Here is a 20,510-nt window from a genome sequence, read left to right as displayed (position 1 = left end):
GCTGTGAGCACAGACTGAGGGAGCTGGGGCTGTGCAGCCTGGAGAAGACCCCGGGGGGGACCCCAGAGCTGCCTTCCAGTAGCTGAAGAGGTCCTACAGGCAGAAGTCCCTGCAGAGGGACTTCTCTCCAGGCCTCCAGCAGCCTCACACTGAAGGAGTTTATTCTTCACGTCGAGGTGGAAGTTTCTGCTTGCACTTTGTGTCCATTGCCCCTTCCCCATTGAGAAGAGCCTGGGCCCTTCTTCATGCCCCCCACTTTCAGACAACTACAAACATCACCAAGACCTCCATTCACTCTTGGATGGGGCAGAGCCTTCTGCAAGGCTCTGCCAGCCCAAGACACTTGAAGAGCTGAGGCTGTTGGTGCAGAAGATGCTCAGGACCTCCTACCAAACTCATCTTTCCTAGCTCATTTCACCAGCCTGGTGGCCACTGCCACGTGGCAGATGACCAGCAGTGGCTGCAGGCTCAGTCTGCACCAGAGCTCTACAAGAGCAGATTTCCATGGCAGGTTTCCTGCTCTTCCCTGCTGGCTGTGACCTAAATTCCTGTCTGCCCCTAACACCACCTCCCTCTCCTCTCTCTATTTTTGCCTCAGATAATTCTTCCACTGCCCTTGGAGAGCAGACAACGGACTCCTTGCTGAGAACTTCACCATCAGATGATGTTGTACTAACACAGCCCTGGCCTCAGAGGACTCAAAACCATGCCAGCACCTACTAGATCTAGGCTAGAGAGTCTGACTTCATCTCAAACACTTCTGAAACTTTAACTAGAGTAAGGCAGCCAGAGCCAACTTCGTGGACCTCACTGAGGCCAGGCAGAGAAGAGAGCTGCAATGGAAGAGGTTCCTCAGCAGTGGTGAGGCCACACCTTGAATACTGCATTCAGTTTTGGGGGCTTCATGCCCAGAAGGGCATTGAGGAGCTGGAGCAGGTCTAGAGAAGGACAGCAAAGCTGGGGAAGGGTCTGGAGAACAGGACTGGGGAGGAGCAGCTGAGGGAGCTGGGGGCCTTCAGCCTGGGGAAGAGGAGGCTGAGGAGGAGACCTCACTGCTCTCTGCAGCTCCCTGAAAGGAGGCTGGAGCCAGGTGGGGTTGGGCTCTTCTCCCTAGTATTAAGTGATAGGAGGAGAGGAAGTGGCCTGGAATTGTGCCAGGGGAGGGTTAGGAGATGAGGAAAATTTTCTTTGCTGCAAGAGGGGTTGGCATAGGCTGCCCAGGGAGGTGGTGGTCACCATCCCTGAAGCTGCTCAAGAAATGTATGGACCTGGAACCAGCCCAGGTCATGCAGCTACTGCTTAGTGTTCCCCTCCAAACCCAAATCTATACTGAACACTCTGAGGTTCCTGCCCCTCTCTTCCACTGTGCTCTGTAACTGGCACCAGGAACCACACTGAGGCACACTTCACTGTGCTCTCTTTTCAGAGAGTCACAGAATGGGTTGGAAAGGACCTCAAAGCTCATCCACTTCCAATCCCCTGCCATGAGCAGGAACACCTCCCACTAGCCCAGCTTGCTCAAGGCCTCATCCAGCCTGGCCTGGAACACCTCCAGGGAGGAGGCATCCACAGCCTCCCTGGGCAAGCTGTGCCAGTGCTTCCCCTCAGGTGGAACATGCTGATGAACCTTCCTGAGATGGTACAACACCACTGACCACACTGAGCACTGCATGTAACACACTAGAGGATGGGCAAACAGCCACAGAAGCAGCAAACAGAGACCCAATTCAAAACCTCTTCCCTGCACCCCCACTCGTGTCATAAGCTTACAGAGCATTTACAAGCACTGCTTAACCAAGGGGTAATTGAGGACTTACCTGTTGGAGATACTGGAGTCAGGGCCCTCAGGGTGCTTCCAGTTGGCTCCCTTCACAGGCAACCACCAAGGAGCAGCTGCAACCTGAAAAGAAACAAGAGCCAGGGCAGAAGCCTTAAACTCCCAGCTAAAGGCCACTCTGAAGAAGCACCACAAGACAAGAAGCCACAAAGCTCTAACCAACAGCTCAGGGCTCTGCCTGCAGCCACTGCAGACAATCCTAGAATGGCTGAGGTTGGAAGGCACCATACAGATCATCCAGTTCCAAACCCCCTGCCACGGGCAGGGACACCAGCTCAAGGCCTCAGACACCTGCAGGGAAGGGACATCTGTAGCTTCTCTGGGCAACCTGTGCCAGTGTCTCTCCACTCTCTCTGGAATGAATTTCTTCCTCATGTCTCATCTAAATCCAGCTTCTTCCAGTTTGAAGTCATCACTCCTTGTCCTGTCACTACTACAAACTAAGGTGGTCATTTGATCCATGTTACAACAACGAGGAAGAGCCCAGGGAAGAGCTACAGAAGAGCACAAATATTACCCCCCAAAAAATGCAAGAGGGAGACCAAATCCTGAGCACTTTTCTACGTCTCACCCTGAGGTTGCCTCTCCTCCCCTCTTTGGTTCACCAGAGAGCATCTGGAACATAACAGGGTCAGTTTTCTCACCTGAAGGTCTGGCACAAGGCAAGATTTAGTCTCTTAGGGCTGCTCAGCCTGGAGAAGACTCCAGAGGGACCTCAGAGCTGCCTGCCAAGAGCTGAAGGCATCCTGCAGGAAGGCTGCAGAGGGACTTGTGCTGAGGGGGTCTGGAGCCAGGCCAAGGGGGAATGGTTTGGAGCTGAGGCAGAAGTTGTTGAGTGTGAGGGTGATGAGAGTCTGGCACAGGCTGCCCAGGGAGGCTGTGGCTGCCTCCTGCCTGGGGCTGTTCAAGGCCAGGCTGGATGAGACCTTGAGCAGTGAAGTGTAGTTGAGAGGTGTCCCTGGGTATGGTGAGGAGGTTGGAGGAGATGATCTCTGAGGTGCCTTCCAAGCTACGGCAGCCTGTGAGAGCCTTGCTGACAGCCTGAAACCAGGGGCAGGACAAGCATCTTGCCACATGTTTGCTTTCCAGTTAATTGAGTGAGTAAGCTCAGTTTAAGTGATTTGCTGTCAGCTTCCAGAAGGTGGAGACAGGAGAGCCCTCCAAGTGAAGTGAAGCTCTTTTGTTTGCAGTTGGCTTGCTGAGCACCACGGAGCAGCCAAAACGCTCGGCAACAATGCCGTGGGGGAGGGCTGCTCTCCAAGCAAAAGCCACAGCTGGTGCTGCCATGCCAAGGACTCATGCCTGCAATAAAGTCGTTATTTCTTCTCTTCAGCTCCTCTCAAAGCTGGGCAGGGTCAGTGCAGCAGGCACTGACCTACGTTGTTCTGACTCAGAAACCCTCCTCTGAAGGACAGGGGCTTTGACAGCTGCAAATCAGGCAGCAACTCTTGAGAGTGAGGGTGGGAGGCACTTGAACAGGCTGCCCAGGGAGGTCAGAGCTCCGTAGCTCTTTCAGAAGAAGCAAGAGGCTGCAGTACCCTTTGCTGAAGGCTCTCTGCCAATCTAGAGCATCACAAGGATGAAATCTTTCTCACCCTGATGGCTTCTAAGCACATCACACTTTCCCCATTAAACTGCTGGGCTTGGGGTTTTTTTTTTGGTCCAAAAATCCCTGCAGGAGACTGTAAAGACTTAGAGTGTGCAAGAGCTGACTGTTGGAAAACACTCTGGTTAAGCAAAAGCAGATGCTTTCCATCAGAATGGCTTATTTTAAACCCAGAGAGACAAGAGACACTCTGCATGACAGCTTCATGCATGCACAGCTCCTGGCTCTGCTGAGCTGCTCCCCAGTGCCTGCCAGCCTCTGCAGAACACCCAGAGCCTGACTCATGGAATCAGTTGGGTTTTAAGAGACCTTAAAGATCATCTCCTCCAACCTCTCCACCATGGGCAGGGACACCTCTCAACTACACTCAGCTGCTCAAGGTCTCATCCAGCCTGGCTTTGAACAGCCCCAGGCAGGAGGCAGCCACAGCCTCCCTGGGCAGCCTGTGCCAGACTCTCACCACCTTCAGACTGCTTCCTCAGCTCCAGTCCAACCCTGCTCTGCCTCAGCTTCAAACCATTCCCCCTTTGCCTGTCTCAGACACCCTTAGGATAAGTCCATCTGCAGCCTTCCTGCAGGATCCCTTCAGTTATTGAAGGTCACTCAAGTTGGCAGGAACCTCAGAAACCATCTAACCTCACTGCCTGCCATGGGCAGGGGCACATTCCACTAGCTCAGGTTGCTCAAAGCCTCATGGCCTTGAACACCTTCAGGGAGGTTGTGGAGCACAGAAGCACCCAATGTGATCTTTGATCACATTGGGTGCTTCTGTGCTCCACAACCTCCCTGGGCAACCTGTGCCAGTGTCTCACTACCCTCAACCTGTGCCAGTGTCTCACCACTCTCACTGTCAACAATTTCTTCCTCACCTCCAGTCTCAATCTGCTCTCTCCCAGCTTCAATCCACTCCCTCTCATCCTGTAACCACAAGCCCTTGTATAAAATCCCTTCCTGGCTTTCTTGCAGGCCTCCTTCTTGAGAGGAGAACTCCAGAGCAGTTACTCAGACAACACCAGGACAGTGCCACCATTGGCAGACTCCCTAAACCTTCAATAATGAGCTGGAAACATCTCTCAAGTCAGCCCTTGCCCCCAGTCAGCCTGCAGCAAGATGAGGAAGTTGTGTACCTGAAATCTCCAGCCCTGTCAGAAAACTTCTCAGAACTCTTTTAAAGCTTTTAATTGCTCTAAATCTAATTAGTAGGAGAGCTAATTAGGCAGAGATGTTACAGCATCACAGTTAACACAGCCAAGCCCTCCCTTGCCACTAATCAGCTTAGCTCCTTTCACAATACTCAAGAGTTTGGAGTGTTCTGTGAGGGACCCACTCAGCAAAGCAGCAGCACATGCTGCTGGAGAGACCTGGAGGAGATCCCAGACCAAACAGCTACAAGGGCTTGGAGTGACAGGACAAGAACAAATGGACTGAAGCTTGAGGGGACACTGAGACTGGAACTGAGGAAGCAATTCTTGAGGGTGAAGGTGGGGAGACACTGGCACAGGTTGAGGGTGGGGAGACACTGGCACAGGTTGAGGGTGGGGAGACACTGGCACAGGTTGCCCAGGGAGGTGGTGGAGCACAGAAGCACCCAATGTGATCAAAGATCACATTGGGTGCTTCTGTGCTCCACCACCTCCCTGGAGGTGTTCAAGGCCAGGCTGGATGAGGCCCTGAACAACTTGGTCTGACCCAGCTGAAAACTTGGGATTAGGCAGCTCTCTGCTCCAGGATTAGTTCCAGAACTCCCTGTTCTGCTTATCACAGGCTCAGAGCAGCATGAAGAGGAGACAACAGGAGCACAGAGGGAAGATCCTCACAGCTAATTCCAGTCTAACAGCAGTTTTCCACTGGGCTGAAGCAGCTGGCAGCAGTGCAGCTCCCATGCTCCCACCATCAGCATGCACAGCATTCCAAGGTTTAAGGCTTCAATCTTCCTTTCCCAGCAGGCTGAGCTATCCTACCTTTCATTCATCTGGGCATTCTGGAACTGGACACAATACCCCAGGTGTGGGTTCCTTGTAGCATTGGTGTACTTTCCCAGCACCCCCCAAAAGTTTCAGGGCAGAAGTCTCTCTCCCAGCCAGCTCCAAGCATTCACCAGCACACTAACAACACTGCCCACCCTGCCAGGAAATGGCTGGCATCAACCTCCATCTGCTTGCAGGAGTGCACCACAGCTACGAAGAGGTGGCTCAAGAGCTGGGATGATGATTCAGCAGTCCCAGATGTCAATAAGCAGCTGCTGTTCCAGCAGTCTGCACTAGCACAGCACAGCTCTCAGCAGCTCTGGCTGGCTGCTGGCACTACCTTTGTGAAGTGCTGCTCTGGGTCAGAGAGAGGAAACAGCAGAGGGCAGAGACACAGCTCAGCCCCACTCCCAGGGAGGTGGTGGAGTCGCCGTGCCTGGAGGTGCTCAGGCAAAGCCTGGATGGGGCACTTAGTGCTATGGCTGGGGCTGGGTGCTAGGCTGGGCTGGATGAGCTTGGAGCTCTCTTCCAACCTGCTGGATTCTAGGATCCTGTGACATTAGAGCCATTTTCCAAGGGCAAGGAGAACTCTCAGGCAGATGCAGGCTCCATGTTCAGCTGTGTCAGGCTGCAGCTCTGCTTCTCCTTCTCATCAGCATACTGAGAACAGCACAGACGTGCCCTGCTTCTGTGTGGGACCTCATCTCTATAGCAACAGCTGGAGCTGAGCTGGAAACAGCTGGGAGGGAGTCAGGGACACCTTGCAGAGTCAACGGTGTGGAACTGAGCAGCACTGCAGGGCTCTTTGATCACATTCTGTGCTTCTGTGCTCCACAACCTCCCTGGGCAACCTGGGCCAGTGTCTCCCCACCCTCAACCTGGGCCAGTGTCTCCCCACCCTCGCTCTCAACAATTTCCTCCTCATCTCCAGTGTCAATCTCCCCTCTCCCAGCTTCAATCCACTCCCCCTCATCCTAGCACTACAAGCCCTTGTCAAAAGCCCCCAGCTCTATCTTCCCAATTCCTGGTAGATCCCCCAGAATGGTTTGGGTGGGAAGAGACCTTTAAAGCTCATCCAGTCCAAACACCCTGCAGTCAGCAGGGACATCTGCAACTAGAGCAGGTTGCTCAGAGCCCAAATCCACCTGAGCTGCAATGGTTCCAGGGATGGACATCTACCACCTGCCTGGACAAACTGGGCCAGCATCTCATCACCCTCAGCACAGAACATTTCTTCCTTCTCTTCAGTCTCAATCCCCAACTCTTACAGGGGCTCTGTGAAGCACTGGAGGCTGCAGTCAACAGGCTGCAACTTGGATTGCAGTTTCCTCTCTAAAAGGTGTGTGAGAAAGCAAAAGCCAAGCATGGCAGAGGTTAAATTTCCCCTCCAAGCAGCAGTGCCTTTGCCAGCTCCTGCACCTCGTGCATGTTGACATTTGCCCAGTATCAAACAGAGCCCACACTAACCTGCCTGCTCCCCCCAGGCCAGAGATAAGCAGGTTGTTATTGCCTGCTGGCACAAGGTGCCTTCTCCATAGTAACTACTGCAAACAGCAGTGCTGCTGCCCTGCCTACCATGTGCAGTCCTCAGCTGAAGGGCAGAATGTTGGCAGTGCTTTCAGAATGGGCCTGTGCCCTGGGAGGGGCACTGCTGTCAGTAGGTGAAGGCAGGGATTGGTACAGTGGGGTGGGGACCTTAAAGCTCACCCAGTTCCAAGCCACTGGCATGGGCAGGGATATCTCCCACCAGCCCAAGATGCTCAAGGCCTCATCCAGCCTGGCCTTGAACACCTTCAGGGAGGTTGTGGAGCACAGAAGCACCCAACGTGATCTTTGATCACGTTGGGTGCTTCTGTGCTCCACAACCTCCCTGGGAAACCTGTGCTAGTGTCTCCCCACCCTCAACCTGTGCCAGTGTCTTCCCACCCTCACTCTCAACAGTTTCTTCCTCCTCTCCAGTCTCAGTCTCGTCTCTCTCAGCTCAAAGCCACTGTCCCTTTTCCTGTCACTTCCAACCCCTGTCAAAAGTCCCTCCCCAGCTCTCTTGGAGCCCCTTCAGGTATTGGAAGGCTGCTCTGAGGTCTCCCTGGAGCCTTCTCTTCTCCAAGCTGAACAGCCCAAACTCCTCCAGCCTGTCCTCATAAGGAGGTTTCTCCAGCCCTCTGATCATCTTTGTGGTCTCCTCTAGAAACTTCTTGAACAGTTCCATGTCCTTCTTGTGTTGAGGGTAGCAGAAGTGGATGCAGCTCAGGTGGGTTCCTGGCTCCAAGACAGATACCACTAAGCCAGTGCAGAGCTGTGGGTTTGTAGTTCCCTCCAAACAGGGCTGAGGCTGAAAGCAGCATCTGACAGCTTTGGACTGACCACAGCACCTTAGGAGTATTGCTCAAGTTTGCCAGAGTCAATTTCATTGCATTCTCAGGCCAAAACTTGAGCACCCCTCACAAGACTCATGAAGTACACAAAGTTGTGTACTTCTGAGCTCCTCACTGCAGAACTGATCTGGCTTAAAAGCAAGAATTCATTTTGTTGCCTTCCCTGAGCCAAGAAGGAAAACGTCAGCAGCAAGCAGCTCTGACTCAGGCTGTCCTCCAGCCTGGCTAAGTGCTGCCCTGTTTACCTTTGTCATGGCAGCTGCACAGCAAGAGAAACTCTTGCAAGAGCTCTCAAATCCTCTCACACTTCAGCACCTTCTCATTTCACAGACACTGTCCCTGTGCTTTCTGCTCTAGGATACATCCCAATGGTGTTTTGCAGGCATCTCCCCCTCTCTACCACCTACAAAAGAGCAGGAAAATCACTTCAGCATGAAACAGAGAAGCAAAACCTCTACATTTTGAGCTCTTTCCCCTCTCCCCAGACTGTCTTAGAAGAGAATGAAAGACAAACAGGTCAACCCTGGGTGCCAACGTGTTGGCAGTTGCAGGCTGTGTGTTACCCAGGCCATCTGAGCCAAGGGCCAAGCACCAAGGCCACCAAAAGCTAATTAGCTTTTTGTTCTGACCTGCAAGCCTGAGAAGGGATTGTCACAAATGAAGCTATCAAAACTTGTTAAGCCCACTCACAACTTGCTGGTGTCAAAGGACCTTTCCACCCTCACCCTAGAGAGGCCCTCTTTGATTACAACAGCTCCTGGCCAATTCTACCAGCAGCTCCCTCAGCTCTTACACCTATTCACTCCCTGCCACCTTCCCAATGCAAACCAAGAGGCCAAAATTACACCCTGCAACCTGGAACAATTCAGTTCTTGGCTGCTCCACCCCTTTTTGCTGCTTCCCTTCCAGAGGAGGCTTAGCTCCAGCCTCCATTGCTGGAGCAGTGGCTGTCTGGGAGACCACCTCACCTCCAGGAAATGCACACCCAGAGCTCCAACAATTATTCTCCGTGCTGAGCTGGCCTGCTCCTGCAGCAGCTTTCAGCAGCCCCACCTCTGGGCTCATTTGTTGCCTGCTTCCTCTGAGGGCCTACAACAAATGTGTCTGGTTTAAAAAGTGGAGATGCCAAAAGTGACCAAGTAGAGCAAAACCTCCAGACAGTCCCCAGCAGACACATGCAGCTCAGACGTCATAGGAGCTGGTATGGATCCTTTAGTTGGAGCTCTTCACTCCTTCACCTCCCCCCAATCCTTTCACTGCATATGCAACACTACTTCCAAAACACATTCCTGCTGCTCTTCCCCCATATCCACATTTGCATTTAGCTCCCTTGTGTGCTTCAGCTGGAGAAGAACCTTATCAAAACACATCTAAGGCACTAAGGCAAAGTTAAAAGACAAAGGAAGCCAAAGAAGCCCTTTCCTCCCATTGCTTCACTGCAGGGATTTTCAGCCCCAGTAGCACACCAGTGGCTATGTCAATGGTACTGATGCAGCAAAGGCTGAGAGCCTACAGGAATGCAGCTTCAGAGGGGAGCCAAGCAAAAGAGAAAGGAGCTATGGGGGGCAAGAGGATGGGGGTCAGGCTCTGCTCAGTGGCTCCATTTGAAAAGAAGGAGAAACTTGTTTGGTGTGAGGGTGCTGGAAGCCTGGAGCAGGCTGCCCAGAGATGTTGTGGAGTCTCCTTCTCTGGAGACTTTCAAAACCCACTTGGATGCCATTCTTGTATGACCTGCTCTGGGTGATCCTGCTTTGGCACTGGATGGACTGGATGATCTTTCAAGGTCACTTCCAATCCCATCTACTCTGAAATACAGAAAAGCTTTGTGAAGAAGCAGCAGCCAAAAAGATCAGTTTGGGCTCCATTCCAGCCCTCTGGCAGAACTGTTCTGTTAGCACCACACTCAAGGCTTCAAAACTTGGCTGAGACACCCAGGGAAGTGGCTCCCAACTCTGAGTGCTTATGCCAATAGCCAAGGCTGGGCTTACAGCAGCATTCTTAGGGCTGGTCTGGTTCAGAACAGTCTGATTTAGGGGTTTCTGTATCACAGAACTAGGGAAGGAAAAAGAACATGTCTAGTACAGATTGTTGGGAAGATGGGATGAGTCCATCTGCATTCACCTCACCTCCAGCATCAGCTATGCCAGCATTTGGGAAGGTCAACCTGGTCTTCTTTTTCTCACAGTACACAAAGAACCAGAGACCTGCTGAGGTTGGAAGGGATCTCTGACATCAAGTCCAACCACTCACCCAGAGCTCACAATCCCCTCACTGCTGCTAAGCCACTGCACTAACTCCTGTCTCTCAGCACCACATCCACCTGGCTTTGAAACACCTCCAGGGATGGAGACTCCACCACTTCCCTGGGCAGCCTGGTTCAGTGCCTGAGAGCCCTTGCTGGAAAGAAATGTTTCCTCCTCAGCAGAACAGCATCAACTGGGAGCAAATTGTGCTCCTCTAGAGGTGCAGTTCAGCTTCACACTTCCTTGTGTCTACCTGAACTATTGCCAGAAGATGGAGTTTCAGTCCTGCTGCTATCTCATCCCTGCCTTGTGTGCATCCTGCCTCCCTCTGTTGTTTCAGGCCACGTTAGTTTCACTGAGCTGAAACAAAATGAACCAAAAAAAGCAAAGAAACTCCCATGCAGAGTAGTGCAACCTGGAGTCAGAGCTCCTCCAAAATGACTGCACACCAGAAAGCTGCATGCTGAGGTGTTTGTGAAGAGGCCTGGCAGTGCATTCAGACCCCAGGATGATGGGAGGAGACCTCAGGAGGTCATTCTGTCCAAACTTCTGCAAGCAGATCAATTCATCCAGCAGATGACAAGACATAATCTGCTTACTCTCAGGAGCTGGAAGGTTAAGTGACTTGTAAGGTTAAAGAGACACATTCACAACAGGAAAGGAGTAACAGGGGGCAAGGAAGCAAACAGGATCATAGAACTGCCTGGCTTGGAAAAGACCTCTAAGATCACCCAGTCCAACCATTCTCTAACTGTACTGTCTGGCACTAACCCACGGGCCTGAGCACCACACCTCTGCCCCTTTAGGACACCCCCAGACATGGGGATTCAACCACCTCCCTGGGCAGCCTCTGCCAGGGTTGAGAACTTTGTCAGTGAGGAAGTTTCTTTTAATGTCCAACCTAAATCCCTGCTGGTGCAACTTCAGACCTTCTCCTATAACTTGCCACTTGTGAGAAGAGCCCAACCCCCACCCCACTGCAGCCTCCCCTCAGACAGCTGTTGAGAGCAACGAGCTCTGCCCTCAGCCTCCTCTTCTTCACACTAAACACCCCCAGTTCCCTCAGCTGCTCCTCCCCAGACCCTCCCCAGCTTCTTGCCTTTCTCTGAACCTGCTCAAGCCCCTCAATGTCCTTCTTGGTGTGAGAGGCCCAAAACTGACCCCAGCACCCAAGAAGTGGCCTCAGTAGCACTGAGTAAAGGGACAATTACTTAGAATCATAGAACCAAACAGGTTGGCAGAGAGCTCCAAGCTCACCCAGCCCAACCTAGCACCCAGCCCTGGCCAATCAACCAGACCATGGCACTAAGTGCCCCAGCCAGGCTTGGCTTCAACACCTCCAGCCACAGCCACTCCACCACCTCCCTGGGCAGCCCATTCCAATGCCAATCACTCTCTCTGACAACAACTTCCTAACAACATCCAGCCTGAACCTGCCCTGGCACAGCTTGAGGCTGTGTCCCCTTGTTCTCTTGCTGGCTGCCTGTCAGCAGAGCCCAACCCCACCTGGCTACAGCCTCCCTTCAGGTAGTTGTAGCCAGCAATGAGGTCCAGCTTCCCTGGTCCTGCTGGCCCATGAGGGAGTTTCTTATTCTGAACCAAATACCCCTCCACAGCCCCCATTGTGTGCCCAGCTTTGGGGTCACCACCCAGTTTAGATACCCCCCCAGTGACTGGCAGGTAGGTTTAAGTCTGCTGGTTACTCACTGCCTGGTGGATGTCAGCCTTCACCTCTTCACTCAGCATTCCCTCAAACACAAAGGAATCACCAAATTTCTCTGCCTGTGGAGAGAAAATTCCACTTGATTATCACAGCAGTGTTACCCTCCAACAGCCACTCACCTTCCAGCTTTGCTGTGCCAGAGCAAACATCTGACCAGGAACTCTCAGTTCTCTTTCAAGGAAGCAGTTCTGGAGCAGAAGAGATCTTTTTCTTTCTGGATGGCATCTCTCTTCAAAAGCCACTGGCCAGAAGGCAGCTCCCAGAGCTGCTGCTAATGTTTGGGTTTGTTCCCTTTCACTCATTAAAAATGCAGCTCTGATTGCCCTGACTGCTTTCAAATGCTGCACTCCCTGATCTAGCCTTCAAGGGCATGTTAAATTTCTCTCCTTTTTCTCTTGGGAGCTCACAATAGAAGACTTCAACCTTGTCACTTGCTGCTCCACCACCACCTGCACTGTTGTAAAGTGCTGTCACAACAACAATAGAAGAGTTAAGAGTAACCCAATCATTAAATCCAGTGTGACAGAAAGCCAAGGGAAGCAAACAGCACAAATACTTCCACTGAAGAGACAATACCAACAGGAGGGGTTTTTGTTTCTCCCCCTGGTGAAGGGAATTGATCTATCAGGGAAGTCAAAACATGTTGTCAGAACTCGGCACATTTGCCCTTCTCAACTGCTTCATCTTTCTGCAAGCATTCAGAGGCTGAGTGATCACCAGGAGCTGCTCCTGCCTGCTCAGACCTCTGTGAGAAGTACAGCTTGGAAGGTGAATCTCAAATGGCAAGGTTTGAGCACCTGACTGCCACCTCTACATGTTCAGGTGCAGGAAAGAAAAGGGGGGGCTGGGGCCCAGAGAAGGGCCACAAGGATGAGCAGAGGGCTGGAGCTGCTCAGCTGTGAGGAGAGCCTGAGGGAGTTGGGGCTGTGCAGTCTGGAGAGGAGAAGGCTCCCAGGTGACCTTATTGTGGCCCTGCAGGATCTGAATGGGGCTACAAGAAAGCAGGGGAGGGACTTTTTAGGCTCTCAGGAAGTGATAGGTCTGGGGGGAATGGAACAAAGCTGGAAATGGGGAGAGTCAGACTGGAGGTTAGGAAGAAGTTGTTCAGCATTAGGGTGGTGAGAGCCTGGAAGAAGTTGCTCAGAGATGTGGTGGAAGCCTCACCTCTGGAGGTGTTTAAGGCCAGGCTGGCTGAGGCTGTGGGCAGCCTGCTCTAGTGTGAGGTGTCCCTGGGCATGGCAGGGGGGTGGGACTGAATGATCCTTGTGCTCCCTTCCAGCCCTGACTGACTCTGATTTTTCACACACTCACAGAATGGGTTGGAAGAGACCTCAAAGCTCATCCAGTCCCAACCCCTGCCATAGGCAGAGACATATCCCATCAGCCCAGGCTGCTTGAGGCTCAACCAGCCTGGTCTTGAACACCCTCAGGGAGGAGGCCTCCACAACCTCCCTGGGCAGCCTTTGACAATGTCTCCCCACTCTGACGAATTTCTTTTTCCTCACCTGCCCCTTCCCAAGGTCCCAGATAATACAAAAACTACTTCAATAAGGAGAAGAAGAAAACACCTCCATTTTTAACCCTCCTGCTTAACCTAAAAGATTAAGTCTGGATCAGATCTGCTTTGAGCACAGGCTGAGGGAGCTGGGGGGGTGCAGCCGGGAGAGAAGACTCCAGGGGGACCTCAGAACTGCTGCCAATAGCTGAAGGGATCCTGTGGGAAGGCTGCAGTGGGACTTGTGCTGAGGAGGTCTGCAGACAGGCCAAAGGCAATGGTTTGGAGCTGAGGAAGAAGCTGTTGAGTGTGAGGGTGGTGAGAGCCTGGCACAGGCTGCCCAGGGAGGCTGTGGCTGCTTCCTGCCTGGGGATTTGAGGGCCAGGCTGAATGAGGCCTCAAGCAGCTACATGTTGAGAGATGTCCCTGCTCCTGGCAGAGAGGTTGGAGTAGATGAGCTTGGAGGTCCCTTCCATTATATGATCACCTGAAACGTCCCATATTTCAGTCTGACAAGCTCCATGAAGAGCTTTTGGGTTTGAAGTTTGAATCTAAGCATTTTTAGCATGTTTTTCCTTCACCTCTCCAGCTCATTTCATGCTTCAGCTGCCTCTGGCATTCGGTGTAGTCCGTAACAAAAGGAAACTTGTCTTTGTTTACCCACAGCAAGCAACGTGGACATTACCTAAACACACCAAAACCAGCTCAGAGTAAAACCCTCCAGAACCTCTGCTGCTCACTCTAGTTTGAGTTTACTTTCCCAGCTTAACAGGGGGCCCTACATGGAGTTGGGGAGAGGGGACACAGGAAAAAGTGTGAGTGAAACACCCAACTACAGCAGCACTCTGAAACAGGCTCCATCTGATGCTGCATTTAGACCTGCTGCACAAAAGCTCCTTCCAGAAGCTGTATGCAACAAGTCAGCCCTGCACAAGCTCTGAGCTGCTAAGCAATTCTATTTCATAACTCCTGAGCTAAGAACTTCCAAACAGAAAGAGTGGCAGAGATAAAGGCAAGCCTCCATCCCACCAGCAGGATCCTGCCTTCCAAATGAGCTCCAGTTTAGTAAGTGGATTCAAAGTGGCTCCTTTGAGACCTGATCATTACTGAAGCTTTTATCTCCCTAAAAGGGCTGCCAGGGCTGTGTAAAAGCAGCGTAGGAGCAGTCAACTGTCAGGAAAGATCAGAGCCTCAGGCTTCATTCCTGGAAGAACCTTAACATATTCCTTCTGAGTCCATTGTTCCCAGGAACAGGCATAAAACTATTCTTATACTTGCTATCATATCTTCTGCAGGCAGCAAGGCTTTCTGATGCTCAGCTCAACTGCAAGGAGCTGTGCTGAACTAGCCTGCAGAGTCCTCACTCATCCCAGGGTTTAAATCCCTTCTGCCACTACAATGATCTAACAATGGAGCTGTACAGGCTGCAATAAAAAAACCCACCCAAAAAAACCCAGAAACAGAACCTAAACAACCCCCTCCTCACCCTGCACAGACACCTTCAGCCATCTGGTAGTTTCACCCAGGCTGTCTCACCCACAGCACAGGGAAATAATAGTTCAGGGATCCTAACTATTAGACCAGGATCAAATTGTATCCTGGGCTGCAGCCAGAGGAGTGTGGGCAGCAGGGCAAGAGAGAGGATTCTGGCCCTTGGCTCTGCTCTGCTGAGACCTCACCTCCAACCCTGCCTCCAGTGCTGGTGTTGCCAGCAGAAGGAGGACGCAGAGCTGCTGAAGAAAGGCCAGAGGAGGCCACAAAGGTGACCCAAGGGCTGGAGCAGCTCTGCTGTGAGGGCAGGCTGAGGGAGCTGGGGGTGTGCAGAAGAGAAGGCTCTGGGGGATCTCAGAGCTGCCTGCCAGTAGCTGAAGGAATCCTCCTGGAAGGCTGCAGAGGAACTTAGCCTGAGAGCATCTGAGACAGGCCAAAGAGGAATGGTTTGGAGCTGAGGCAGAGCAAGCTTAGACTGGAGCTGAGGAAGAAGCTCTTCAGTACAAGGGTGGTGAGAGTCTGGAATGAGTTGCCCAGAGAAATTGTGGAGTCTCCTCCATGGAGTTGTTCAAGCCAGGCTGGATGAGGCCTCAAGCAGCCTCAATCTACTTCAGAGGCATCTCTGCCCATGGCAGGGAGGCTGGAGTAGATGAGCTCTGAGATTCCTTCCAACCTGAGCCATTCCAGGATTCTATGATCAAACCACTTCCTAAATGTCACAGTTTGCATCTAAATTTCAGTCCTTTCAGACCCCTGGGCAGCAAGACAAGCCAACTTTCCCTCTCTGAGACTTCATTCTAGCATGCAAACCCCAGCCAAGTGCTGTGACATGCTTCAGAAGAGAACAGCCCAAGCTCTGAGCAGGGCTTTGCCAGCACAAGGACAGAGAGCAGCCTGCAGACGCTTCCACCTTACCTCAGTGACGTACCCAGTGGAGTTGACAAAGGTCTCAAAGTCCTCATTGCTGACCTCGTACTGATCCATGTAGAAGCTCTTCAGGTGGACTCTCCTAGCAGGCCACTCTCCATCCTGCCGGATTTCAGGCTCATCAGTGCCCATTGTGAACACTCCCCCTGGAATGGGAACCATCTGCAGGGAAAACACCACCCAAAAGGTTAGGGACTGGGAAGATTGAGCAGTCTCTTCTGGGTCTTCCTCCTCCTCCACCCCATCTTGAGAGATGCTTTTGCTTGCAGCAGCATTTCATGGAGACATTCAAGGTGAGGCTTGATGGTGACCTGGTCTAGTGGGGATGTCCCTGCCGACTGCAGCAGGGGCTGGACTAGATGACCTCTAGAGGTCTCCTCCGGCCCAAACCATTCTACGTTTGCACTGACAAATGCAACACAACAAAATGCAGCAGTGGCATCCTGAACCTGCTTGGAAGCAAGAGCAAAGGAGAAGGCAAATTGAGAACACAGCTCTCATTTGCAGCTCTCTCTACACGGAATTTGGGTCATCCTGAGCTTCTACTGAGGTCAAAAGATGAGGAGAAATATGTTCTTTACTGTACCTAAGAGCTGAGAAACACTACAGAAACAACCCAGAGTCCTCTCTGCTCACTGCCAGGGGAGCAACGTTGGTATTTCACTGCACTCCTAGCAGGGCTTGCTGCGTCAGGGGAGTCTGGAGATGAGGACATTGTAAAGGTCTCTTCAGTGGACAAGGCTGTGACTGTTTGCACACTACCTACAGGTGGATTTTCATTCACTAAGAGGCAGGAGCAGCATTTTCTTCCCAGCCCCGCTGCTAAGGGGCAGGCAGACATAGCACCTGCAGCTCCATCTACCAGAGAGGAGACAAACTCTCAAGTCAGTTTATTCCACTCCTCTGGCAGCCTGGCCTTGGGCATGAGCCTCAAGCTTCAGAAGTAAAGGACAAGTAACACAATAACATTTTAGCTACCTCAGTAATTTGTTTCCCCCCTTAGGGCCTCAGCCAGTTTGCAGAGAAACAGAACAGCTTTAGTGGGCTCTTTCCAGGATGACAAAGGTCCCTGAGACCTTGTCATGCCTCATCAGATGGTTCCCAAGAGCCCTCTGAAGACCACAGAGCAAGCAATGAACTTCTCACCCAAAAAACAAGAGCAGCTCAGAAGCTTGTCACAGCTCAAGCTGTATAGAATCTGTCCCGTGGCAGTGTTCCACAGGCTGACCACCCAGGAGTTGGCTTGCCAAGAAGTTGTTCAACTCATTGTGAGCAGATGAGCAAAGGAGGAAGAAAACTCCCTCTCTGCAGGATCCCTGAGCTACCCTCATCCCTAAGCCACGTGGAATTCAGCCACCTCCTGCCTCAGATATTCAAGCTGAAGCTCTGAGGCTGCAACCCAAGAGCAGAGGCTGTGCAATGCCATTGGCTGGGTTAAGAGGAGTGTGCAGGAGTATAGGCAGGATGTTAGGAGGAAGTTCTTCACAGAGAGAGTGACTGGCACTGGAATGGGCTGCCCAGGGAGGTGGTGGAGGCACTGTCCCTTGAGGTCTTCAAGCAAAGCCTGGCTGGGGCACTTAGTGCCATGGTCTGGTTGATTGGGCAGGGCTGGGTGCTAGGTTGGGCTGGCTGAGCTTGGAGCTCTCTTCCAGCCTGACTGATTCTATGATTTATTTCCACCTCTCTCAGCTAGCACACACAGTTCATCACCCCCAAAGCTCAACAACAGGACTGCATTTGGCCATGATTATATTTATGGTGGGAATGCAGAGAAGATCCACTGAAATATTAGCTCCTCAGGCCCAAAAGCTCAGTGGAAATAAGCAGAGGCTGACTCTTCCCTCACCTCCCCTCTGGTAACAGTGCTGTCTAGCTGAGCATGCTGGAAATACCTTGTGCAGGCACTCTCAAACCAGCAGTAGTTTCTGTTGCCAGCTGCCTCACATATAAAGTCAAATGATTCTTCCATCCTATGGTGAGGCCCACAGTGAAATGCCCAAACTTATGGGATAAAACACATATTAGTGACACAGAGCTGGAGTACAACATGGATTACTTCAGCCACACTCTTTAAGTACTACCAAGTTTACTGATAACTGAGGCCATTTCATCCATTTGGTCTCCAGTGACACCAAGAATCTCAGTCCCCCTTCCCAGGAGGCACAGTCAGAGCACCTCAGACTGCCTTCAAGAATGAACTCTGAGTTCTGGATGGTGTCTTTCAGAAGAGCTGAAGCAGTAAAAGCAGAAAGGAATAAGCAATTAAATAGTCAAACTTGAAGGGAAACTGAAAACCTCCCTGGTTCTTCTAATTAACTTCTAATTAGCTAACCCATGGCACTAAGTGCCTCATCCAGCCTCCTCTTAAACACCTCCAGGGATGGTGAGTCTGTGACCTCTGCAGGCAGCCCATTCTAACACCAGTCTCTCTGGCTGTGAAGAGCTTCTTCCTAATGTCCAGTCTGAACCTCCCATGGCAGCTTAAGGCTGTGTCCTCTTGTCCCTGGGTGCCTGGCAGAAGAGACCAACCCCATCTGGCTACAGCCTCCCTGCAGGCAGCTGTAGAGAGCCATCAGGCTGCACCCCCCCAGCTCCCTCAGTCTCTCCTCACAGGGCTGTGCTCCAGGCCCCTCCCCAGCCTTGCTGCCCTTCTCCAAACACCTTCCAGCACCTCAACATCTCTCTGCAATGGAGGAGCCCAGAGCTGGACACAGCACTCAAGGTGTGGCCTGAGCAGTGCTGAGTACAGGGGCAGAAGGACTGCCCTGGTCCTGCTGCTCACACTGCTCCTGAGCCAGGTCAGCATGCTACTGGCCTTCTTGCCCACCTGGGCACACTGCTGGCTCACGTTCAGCTGCTGCCGACCAGCACCCCCAGGGCCGTCTCTGCCTGGCTGCTCTCAGCCACTCTCTCCCCAGCCTGTAGCACTAGATGGGGTTGTCGTGGTCAAAGTGCAGAACCCTGCACTTGGCCTTGTTCAGACTCCTGGCACTGGACTGTGCCCATCCGTGCAGCCTGCCCAGGTCCCTCTGCAGAGCCCTCCTGCCCTCCAGCACGCTCCCAACTTGGCAGCGCCTGCAGACTTACTGCGGGAGGACTCAGTCCCCTCACCCAGACCAGCAGTGAAGACATGAAACACTTCACGGCGCGGCGCAGCCCGGCCCGCGGGAGCCGCCGCACTGCCCCCGCTGCGCGCCCAGCCGCTCACCGGCCCGGGTCCGCCCTGTCCCCCCGCTCCGCGCCCAGCCGCTCACCGGCCCGGGTCCGCCCTGTCCCCCCGCTCCGCGCCCGCCGCTCACCGGTCCCCGCACACCGCTCCTGCCCGGGCCCGCCGCCGCTGCCGCCGAGTATCTCCGCGCTGCCGCCTCTCGCCCGCCGCCGACGCCACGGTTGGCGCTGCAGCCGCAGCCCCCGCCGGGAGCCGCCTCCCCCGCGGCGGTCACCGCCAGCGCCGGCAGCAGCAAGGCGAGGGAGAGGAGGCAGCAGGCCGGGGGTGCCGCGGGCGCAGCCATGTTGGCGGCGACACCACGTGGCCGCCGTCATGTGACCAGCAGCCTCTTAAAGGGGCCGCGCCGCGGCGGGGGAGGTGGCCGCAGGGCAGCTGAGGGGGGTGAGGGGTGGCCCTTTCGTCACCTCTCTTGGACACCTCTGATACCTTTGAGGGGTAAAGGGTTTAAACTGGCAGAGGGGAGGTTGAAACTGGATGTTAGGAGAGGGCTCTTGGCAGTGAGGGTGGTGAGACACTGGCACAGGCTGGGGGAGCTGAGACACTGGCACAGGTTGGGGGTGCTGAGACACTGGCACAGGTTGGGGGTGCTGAGACACTGGCACAGGTTTCCCAGGGAGGTTGTGGAGCACAGAAGCACCCAACGTGATCAAAGATCACGTTGGGTGCTTCTGTGCTCCACAACCTCCCTGGAGATGTTCAGTGCCAGGCTGGGATGAGGCTTTGAGCAGCCTGTTCTAGTGGGAGCTGTTCTAGGGGAGTTGGAACTGGCTGAGCTTTGAGGTCCTTTCTGACCTAAACCATGCTGTGATTTTATAACTTGTTCTGTAGGCCTTGGCCCTGTGTGTTTTCAAGTTGCTCTTTCTCTTCTGCAGCTAATTGATGCAATAAAGCCACAGCTAAAGGACAGCCAAGAGCAGGCAGAGAGCAGTAACATAGCAGGTGCAGGTCTAATGCCCTAAGAGTGCCAACGCCTTTGTGTTCAAGAGCAGTCTGTAATGGAGGGGCCTTCCTCCCAAGAGAACCCTCATCTCCTCTTAACCATAGCACCAGAGAATGGCTTAGCTTGGGAGGGACCTCAGAGACCATCTGCTCCAGCCTGCCTGCCATGGGCAGGGACACCTCTCAACTAGACTCACACTTCCAGGCAGGAGGCAGCCACAGCCTCCCTGGGCAACCTGTGCCAGTGTCTCACCACCTTCACACTGAACAATTCCTTCCTCAGCTCCACTCTCACCCTGCTCTGCCTCAGCTTCAAACCATTCCCCCTTGGCCTGTCTCCAGACACTCTCAGGACAAGTCCCTCTGCAGCCTTCCTGCAGGATCCTGCCAGGTACTGGATGGCCTCTCTGAGAAGGGTGATGAGCTCAGCAGCAGTTCAGAATCAGGATTTAGAAGGACATAGAGAACATGGTAAACCACTGGGGCACTTCTGCTTGTCTGTCCTGAGATTTCGACTTTTCACACTTGAGAAAAGGACTTTGCTAAGTGTGGCACAATCAGTCTTCATGGCAAAAGCATCCCCATGCAAGGGGGGAAACATCACCAGAGAGGCACCCTCACAGCAAACAACTTTCTCCTCCTGTTCAGATGGAACCTCCTGGGTTCCACTTAGTGCCC

General features: G+C 53.0%; 1 protein-coding gene across 1 annotated transcript in view; it reads right to left on the bottom strand.

Annotated features, from left to right (window-relative positions):
- The window catches only part of SUMF1 (sulfatase modifying factor 1), a 28,816-nt gene extending 9,628 nt beyond the window's left edge, over positions 1-19,188 (bottom strand). Inside the window, exons 1-4 of the mRNA XM_064156163.1 lie at positions 18,964-19,188; positions 15,653-15,826; positions 11,736-11,810; positions 1,818-1,900 (exon numbers count right to left, since the gene is read on the bottom strand). Coding sequence (XP_064012233.1) covers positions 1,818-1,900; positions 11,736-11,810; positions 15,653-15,826; positions 18,964-19,176 — 545 coding nt within the window. The 5' untranslated portion in view covers positions 19,177-19,188. The remainder of the gene's footprint in view (positions 1-1,817; positions 1,901-11,735; positions 11,811-15,652; positions 15,827-18,963) is intronic.
- Positions 19,189-20,510: the final 1,322 nt, after the last annotated feature.

Source organism: Pogoniulus pusillus, chromosome 16 (assembly GCF_015220805.1).
Source record: "Pogoniulus pusillus isolate bPogPus1 chromosome 16, bPogPus1.pri, whole genome shotgun sequence".
Taxonomy (NCBI): Eukaryota; Metazoa; Chordata; class Aves; order Piciformes; family Lybiidae; genus Pogoniulus; species Pogoniulus pusillus.
This window is presented reverse-complemented; position numbering and strand designations above follow the sequence as displayed.